Source organism: Echinops telfairi, unplaced genomic scaffold (assembly GCF_000313985.2).
Source record: "Echinops telfairi isolate 266 unplaced genomic scaffold, ASM31398v2 ScPeMD7_2291;HRSCAF=2852, whole genome shotgun sequence".
Lineage (NCBI taxonomy): Eukaryota > Metazoa > Chordata > Mammalia > Afrosoricida > Tenrecidae > Echinops > Echinops telfairi.
This window is the reverse complement of record NW_022106189.1, coordinates 16,662,932-16,671,446: the sequence shown is the minus strand read 5'-3', so window position 1 is coordinate 16,671,446 and position 8,515 is coordinate 16,662,932. Positions and strand designations below refer to the sequence as shown.

The 8,515-nt window shown below is 35.0% G+C and overlaps 1 protein-coding gene across 2 annotated transcripts in view; it reads left to right on the top strand.

The window, feature by feature from the left end:
• Positions 1 to 8,515, top strand: part of RPGRIP1L (RPGRIP1 like) — a 123,485-nt gene that overhangs the window by 26,181 nt on the left and 88,789 nt on the right. For both annotated transcript variants that reach the window (XR_006680409.1, XM_004704667.2), the window contains exons 6-8: positions 4,668 to 4,773; positions 6,817 to 6,963; positions 8,247 to 8,320. Coding sequence is in view for 1 of the 2 variants with exons in the window: in XM_004704667.2 (XP_004704724.1) it covers positions 4,668 to 4,773; positions 6,817 to 6,963; positions 8,247 to 8,320 (327 nt within the window). In the remaining variant the exon portion in view is untranslated. The remainder of the gene's footprint in view (positions 1 to 4,667; positions 4,774 to 6,816; positions 6,964 to 8,246; positions 8,321 to 8,515) is intronic.

Here is an 8,515-nt window from a genome sequence, read left to right as displayed (position 1 = left end):
ATACCAAGAAAGAAAAGCTTGTAGTTAGTTCAAGGATCGCTGGCCTTTAAGAGTGTTTTCCTGTCCAGTCTGTTGGGGTACCACGCCCTGTCCCCAATGTCCACCCTCATCATTCCCTGGGGATCTTGCCGCTCCCCTCCCCTGCTGTTCGGCTGCACTCCCCCAGTGCTTTGCCTCAGTGTGGCGGGATCAGATCGGGTGCAATCCGCACACTGTGTCTCTGGTGTTGTTCCCCGCGGGGCCATGGGTCAGTGAGGGGCATCACGTCTCATAGTGGGGCTGGCCATGTGGTCCTCTCTGTGGACTGGCTCCCAGCAATCTTTAATATACAAATGAACATACACATATATAACATGATTAATGAGGTAAAACAAAAAACATAGTAGTAAGGGTAGAAAATATAAAGAACTAGAGGATAATTATGTGGTTCATCAGTGCTATACCACACCCTGAATTTTTCATCCCGTCTGTGTGGCCTTTCTTAGAGGGATTGACCAATTATCTTACAGGTGGGTTTTGAGTCTCCACTACATCAACGTCCTTTCACATCTATTTGTTTGCTTCTCCCGTGGAAAACTGACACTTAAGCAGTAATTATTAAACCACACATCTATGGTGAGTTGGTTTCTGACAAGGAGAAGACCTTTCAATAAGTGATGTTAGGAAATTTAGATTTCCACATGAAGAACAATAAAACTGGATCTGTACCTCACACCATGCACAAAAATTAATTCAAAATGGATTAAGGATCTAAATGTGCAAACTGAAACCGTAGAATTATTTGAAAAGAAGCAGGGGCGACACTGTCAGGCCTAGCTTTTGACAATGGATTGATAAATATATAACAAAAGCAGACAACGTAAGACAAAATATATAAATGATACCTCAGGAAAACGAAGAATTTCTTTCCATCAGAAGATTCTACCCAAAAAAGTGAAAAGACATGTTTACCGCCTCACATACTATCTTTGGAAACCATACATCCAAAAAGAATTAAAGAGATACAATAATATAAAACTTCTATAACGTAACAGCCATAAAATGAGTAAAGGCCTTGAATTCACCATTCAACGAGGAAATGTCCGTTCACCCTCGAAATGTCCACCAAACATGAAAATACGTTCCACAGCATTAGCTATCAGAGGCATTCAAATCAAAACCACAAAGAATGCCATTTCACTCCTATTTGGTTGGCAAAGATTTTTACAAAAAAGAAAATAACAATTGTTGCTGAAGATGTAAGGCCCTGGAAACCCTTTCCATTTCTGGGAAGAATGCAGAATTGTATGGTGTTGTGGGAATCAGTGTGATGCTAATTCAACGAGCTAAAACTTGAACTACCATATGACAATAGTTCCATTCTTAAGTATATACACAAAACACAGCAAAGTAGAGACTCAAAATAGTTTGTACAGTATATCAGTGTTCATTGTAGCACTATTCAGAGCCAAAAGGTGGAAACAAATGTTCACAAACAGATGAATGGATAAACACAACATGGTACGTGCATACAGTGGGATGCTACTCCGCCAATAGAAGAAATAAATGTTTGATATATGTTACAATATGGAGGGAGCTTGAAGATATCATGCTGAACAAAGTAAGGCAATCATAAAAGGACAAATACTGTATATCCTCACTTATATAATGTAAAAATAGATAAATGTATAGAGAACAAATTTTACTATGGGGTATCAGGAATGGGAGGGAGACAAAAGGGGAGAAAGGAACTAATAGTGCAGGGGAAAAATTAAGTAAGAGTAGGGTTGCACTGCAAATTCTTATAATTTCTCTCAGTAAGTTATCCAACTGTAAAAAGTATAATAGGCAAAAATTGTGCAACAACAACAAAAAAACAAGCCACTGCCGAAATTGCTTATGTATAACCAAACCAAAAACCTCCTGGGATTTGGTTCCTTGTTGGGAGGTTAAAAGTCATCGTTTCAAGGGGCATCCTAGGTAAGTGGTGTAAGAATGTGCTTAGTGTTTCTCTGCCACCTCCTAGTTACATAGTGCTTGGGGTCTCGACAGCTTGAAAATAGCCCTCTGAGACTCAATGACTGGACTCTATTAACCTGGACCAGCAAAGGAAAGAGAGTCAGCAGTAGGAATATGGAATGTGTGCCTGAATCTGCCTTCATGTACACCTTCCTCTCTTACCACGAGACCGAAGAACTACATGGCACTCACCTACCATTACTGAACATTCTAATCACAGATTCCATAGGTGAATCCTAAACAATAGGGGGAGGGGGGAGTACAGAACAGAATCTCAAATTCTGATGTACTTTCTGGAGTCATGACACTGTTGCTCTCAAATAATTGTTAAACCTTAAACCCCTGAGATCATCTTAAATCCAAATAATAATGTCACTTCATTAGTAAAAAATGTCACCCATGGACCCCTTGAACACTGCTCTTTTAAGAACGATCTATATGGGATAAAATTGCAAACAGCAACTTGAAAGTTGTGTTAGGAACCTTAAGAGGCACTATGTTTATGTTAATGAAGGAGGAACAACTTGGAACAGGGCAATGAGAATGATTACCCACTTGGAGAATGTAATTAGTGACACAAAATTGTATCTGTAGGAACGGTTGAGTTGGTTGAAACACGCAGGTTGTGCATGGAATAGTTGTAATCTATAGAACACTGACTTAATATTTACAAGTACTTAAGTTGCATGTATACCCACTTTGGGGGCATTATTAAAATAAAAATGTCATTACCTGTTAATAACTTTATCATTTAAACTCTAAAGATTTTTGGAAAATATTCATGAAGGCATCTACCATTTAGGCCACTGACAGTTTTGGAAATATACTTAGTTGGCTTAACTGTACAAAGAAAATTAAAATCTGTCTGCAATATTTCTATAACCCTCGATGACTGAATAGGAACCCATGTGGCATAGTGGTTACACATTGGGCAGACCTCAAGGTCAGCAGTTCAAAACCCCACCCACTGCTTCTCAGGACAAAGATGGAGCTTTCGACTCCATAAAGAGTTACTGTCTTGGAAACTTACAGGGGCAGTTCTACCTGTCCTACAGGGTAGCTGTGCATCAGCATCGACTCAGTGGCAGTGAGTGATAGATGATAAATTGGATTATTGGCCTTTAATTTTTTTTAGTTATTATTAAGTAATAGTGATTACTCAAATATAACTGTGTTTTAATGAAAATATTAACATGTAAATGCAAGAAAAATAGAATACCAAGGACAACTGAAAAGAGCAGAAAATATTTGAAATTATTTCAATCATATGCTTTGCTTCCATGTTACTAAATGTCATTTATTATTGAGTGGTCAAGCTGAGCATTCTAGGGAAAACAAGAAAGTTATATTTTAACTTCTAAATTTTGAGGAAAATAAGAATATTTTCTTTAGACTTTATTAAAATGTATGTCTCCATGCTTCAATTTTTTTAGCAAGCAAAGGTAATACCGAAGGGAACGATCGCGGTGTACTGATAAACTTAGAAGTACTAGCTAACATGCTTTAAACACATAATTATTTGAATATCGTGTTAAGACCATGCTAGTTGTCCTCACACAGAATATAAACAAGTATGAGATTCTGGACATGACCCAGGTTCTTGTACTTGTTTATCTCTGTGTGAGGACAACTAACTGTCCAATGCCAAAATACAATGAACTTTCAAATATCAAAGAAGAAAATTAAGCATTTCAAGTCCTCAGCTGGTATACAGATGTGTGAGCTTTGTAGTACATTTTTTGGTTCCAGTAGGGCATTGTGACAATTTTTCCAATATGTGTACACTAGATAAGTTTTAGAAGCAAAATCACTTACTTTAAATAATGAAATTGTTTTCTGAATTTAAGTTTTTTACACTATTTTTCTTATAAATTAGGTCTAAAACCAAGCTTGACAACTTAAAAAATGTTTTTGAATGTGAAGTAGATTTAATTAGGGAGCCTTTCTCTGTCAGGAAAATAAATGTGCTTTGAAAAAGGTATTCATTTAGATCTATGATTAACCTTTAACAAGATCTTCCTGTTAAATTCTACATTGCTTTCATCTCAGTAGGAAAAATACAAAATAGTATTGCAGCTATAGGGTTTCTATATACCCTGTGGATGTCAACTGATCTCTAGCAGCTAAAGGCACATCTGCAACATATTTAAATGCCAGCGTTGGGCATTATTAGTATAAAATGCTAAGTCACTTTTTTTGGTGGTAGTGGGGGGAATATTTTGAAAAGTTTAAACTCAAAGAGGAAACTCCAATAAATGGTAATCTTATGATACCATCTGCTCCGAGGGTGTGGTGGGAAGATGAGTGACTGCATTGTATATTTTTCATTTAAGGAGAAGCAGTAGGGTTTGGTAGAGCCATTGCTGTGCTTTCGTGACATCCTTCAGGAGGCTGTGTTACCGATCATTATGGAGGTGACACAGTCACCACGTTTGGGGGCTTTCTTCAAACTGGAAGGCTGTGTATTTTTGAAAAGTTCACAATTACTATTGACTGGTTTAAAATAACAAATCTGCCTTAGGGATATAATAAGCTAAAAGACTCAGCCACTGATGCACGAGTATGTGACTATTTTCTTTTTAGCATGAAATAAAAACTTGTGATTCCACCATTGAATTCTTTTTTCCATGTTTTTTTTCCTTCTGTTTCTCTTAAACACAACTTCTAAGGTCAAATATTCGGGACAATGTAGAAATGATTAAGCTTCATAAGCAACTAGTGGAGAAAAGCAATGCTCTTTCAGTAATGGAAGGAAAATTTATTCAGCTTCAAGAGGTACTGTGATCATTTATTTTACTATGATGATATACAAATATCAAGAATTCAAAACTAGCATTTAAGCTGTTTGTTTTCTTAAAGTAAAATTGTTTTAGCACTAAAACGTAATTTCTGTGATCATTGAGTTTATGGAATTTGACTTCATATATTTGTTATTTATAACTCAATAACTAAAGCAATAACTGCTTAGACTTTTATGACTATTTGTGTCATCATAAAATAATGAACGCATTTATCTTAAATCATCTCATGCCAAGAAAATGTATTTTTATCTCCTTTTATCAGAATTCATTATCTGTTCATAGTACTGACAGTTCAGTGACTGTGTACATATATCTTGAATTCTAAACCTTTGTAAAGTATCTAAGGTAGACCAGTGTTATGAAGGACAGTAATCATATTCTGTTAATTCTATCTTTTGGAGAGGATTGTTGAACAACGGCTTTTTGTTGTTTTGTTTTGTCACTACCATTATCAAAAATATTTTAGTATCCTTAATGTAAACTATTGGTGTGTTTATTTTAAACATTAACAATTCATGTTAACTAGAATGAAACACACACACAGACACACACACCCCACCCTCCACCACCCCCTGCCACCATGGTTCCTTTAACAAGGACAGTACCACCACCCCCGCCCCCAGGAATGTGGCATCAGAGGGCTCCCATTTATTGGCACTGCATAATTAACATGGGTTCTGGAAGTAATGAACTCCAAAACATTCCAGATGAGCAGAATTCATATTAACAGCCCTTTCTTTGAAGTATTGAGATAAGGAGAACAATAAAGTGATGCAGAAAATAGGGCCATTTGAAGACTAAATTCACTATTGAATTAGATAAATATTTTTAGGGCATACTCTGGATAGAATTTGCATCTTGCAAGAACCTCCTTAAATGCCAAGTAATAAATAACTACCTTTCATATGCATGTGAGAATTTGAAGAAGAGAGGAAATAGTTGCATTATTGCAGGTAGAAAAGGGAAATTACAAACCATTTTTATTTGAAAAACATTTTTAAAATGAGGAATTAAGAAAACCTACCCCAAAAATGATTTTACAGTCTCTTGTCACTTTAATTTCCATTTAACAGTGATTCCGGGTGTTTTATACAAATATCATTCTTAACAAGTATCTCCTGTAGCCCAGGTACCTCTTTTGAGGAGTAGCATAGCTGGCCTTTCTTTGGAGGATCAGGCCAACAGTCTGAATGAGATCAGAAGCCCAGAGAGATGATTAAAGATAGTATCTATAGCAATATCGGGACTTTTAAAAAGCTGACTCAAAGTAGCTCAACACCCATATTCATTTTAAATAAGTGAACAAGAAACCTTAGTAGAACTTAATTTTAAAGTTAACCTTTTTATAGCTGGTAAAGCATTAAGTAACGTAGCCAGCTAGCCATTTTCAAAATTATTTAACGTACCGGTAATTGACTTTTTATAAATTTACACAAGCAGTATGTAGTTTTTAAGTATGTGAAACTAAAATCAGAGCATTCTCATAAAAAGCTTATTTTGAAAAGCAAGATTTTAACTATTTACTCTTAAAAATTTTGAGTTAATTGTATTAAAATTCAGAGCTAACCATCCAAGACAGTTCATCCAGTATGGTGGCAAATTCTTTCAGTTTTCATGAATGTCTGTGATCGGCATTTCTTTTGGCCCATGCTGCAGCCACTGTAGACAGCATGATAACCACTGTAACCACAGCAAACAGAGAAAAAGAGTAATTGCTGAGAGCGGTCACTATCAGCAAGCCAGGGTAGGAGAAAAGAAAGGTCAAAAATGCTTTGCATAATGAGAGCTACTCTAGATAGCCCTGTGTTTTCTTCCTCTTGTTCCATTAAAACCAGAAATATGTCTTAAAAACATGTAGCCCTCATTTGTAATGTAAAGAATAAACCATATACTGTGAATTTTAGTAACTATACTTGGGGCTTTGTAACTACTTAGTAACTATACTTGGGGCTTTGTAATAGTTTATTTAAAGTATAGTCCGAAAGTGATTTTTAAAAAGTTTCTTACTGTTTTATAGAAGCAAAGGACTCTCAGGATCAGCCATGATGCCTTGATGGCAAATGGAGACCAGCTAAATATGCAGCTTAAAGAGCAGCGCCTAAAATGCTGCAATCTTGAGAAGCAATTGCATTCCATAACCTTTTCTGAAAAAAGAGTCGAAGAGGTAAGCTCCCCAAGAGTTTAGACATCTGCGCATTAAAAACTCTCAGGGCTGATTGAAAAAGAAAGAAAAGAAAAGAAAGAAAGAAAACAGACTTTATAAAGATAGATATTTAAAAATGATCAGCTCTGGATACAGCATAGTTAGCACAACAAAATTGCATCACTCACATAGTATGTGAATGGCAAGTCCATGCTTAAAAATACTTAGGAAATTAAAGACTCTTGAATCAAAATAAACCCTAACATTTTCACACTGATTCCGATTACTTATGGAACTTACTTTCTGAACTATAACGGCTTTCATCATTTTAAATACTCAAACAAAATTATAGGAACAGACCTCTTAGTAAAAAGAAGGTATTTTTGATATTTTGCAACATCAACAATTTTGTGAAACTATCTAGTTGTTTTTAACACTCCAAGAAGAGGTTGCTTGAAATTCATCTTCTTACTGTTGCTGTTCATTTTCCCTGCCAGTACCATCTTTTTCTGTAATCTGTAGAAAATGGAACTAAAAGAATATGCATACAGTCTGTCCTGTTCTTGGGAGAATCTTTTATCTTTCTATTGTGTCTCTTACTAGGATCAGAATAGAATTTTGAGAATGGAAGTGAATTTTATTAATAGTCTGATACATGGGAAAAAGTTGTAACTGCACAATATACTTGTGGATAAAATTTTAAATAAATTTTGGTGTACTCACATCCACAATTTAGTCATAAGATAATCCTAGGTTTATTTCTAATATTTCTAAAACTACTAAGTAAATAATTTTCCTATTTTTTAATTTATCAGGTTGCAATTGGATATTTGTAAATTCCAGGTTAACATGAGAAATTGTCTTCAGAGTAAATAGTTGTTGCAATTTGTTTACACCATGTACCCCCAATAGTTAAGCCTTTTATTTCTTTATGAACCAAGTAGAAATTAAAGTGGAATGAATATAATGAACAAATTCATGGAGGTAGAAGAGTAAAAAATATTATGTTTCCACTGACTTAATAGCAACCTTTTAATACATTCTTTATTGAGTTCTGGCACATGTTGCCATAATGCAGTACATACATTTCTACTAAATTAAAACAAGAATATTAATTTCAAGTTTATTTAACAACTTGGAGAAATCAATGTTGGATTTAACTACAGACTCTATGAATGATCTACTTAGCGGCTACAATTTAGAAATAAAAACTGAAAAATGTTATACTCTACTCATATGTTTTTTTAACCTTGATGTGGCATTATGTAATAATCATCTAATCTGTAACTTTCTCTTCATTTTAGCTGCAGGATAGAATTAATGATTTAGAAAAGGAGCGAGAACTTTTAAAGGAAAATTATGATAAACTGTATAACAGGTAAAAACATGGTTCCATGCCTTTTTTCATTCTCTTATTTGAGTTCTATTATATCCAAACATTTGATGGGAACCTCTACTACTGATTAAACAGAAATACCCCCGCAACAGATGAAAACAAGGGAAAATGCACAGATGGGCACAAGAGGAAGTTAAAATACCTTATTACAAAATCCTAGACACCAAACAAAAATAT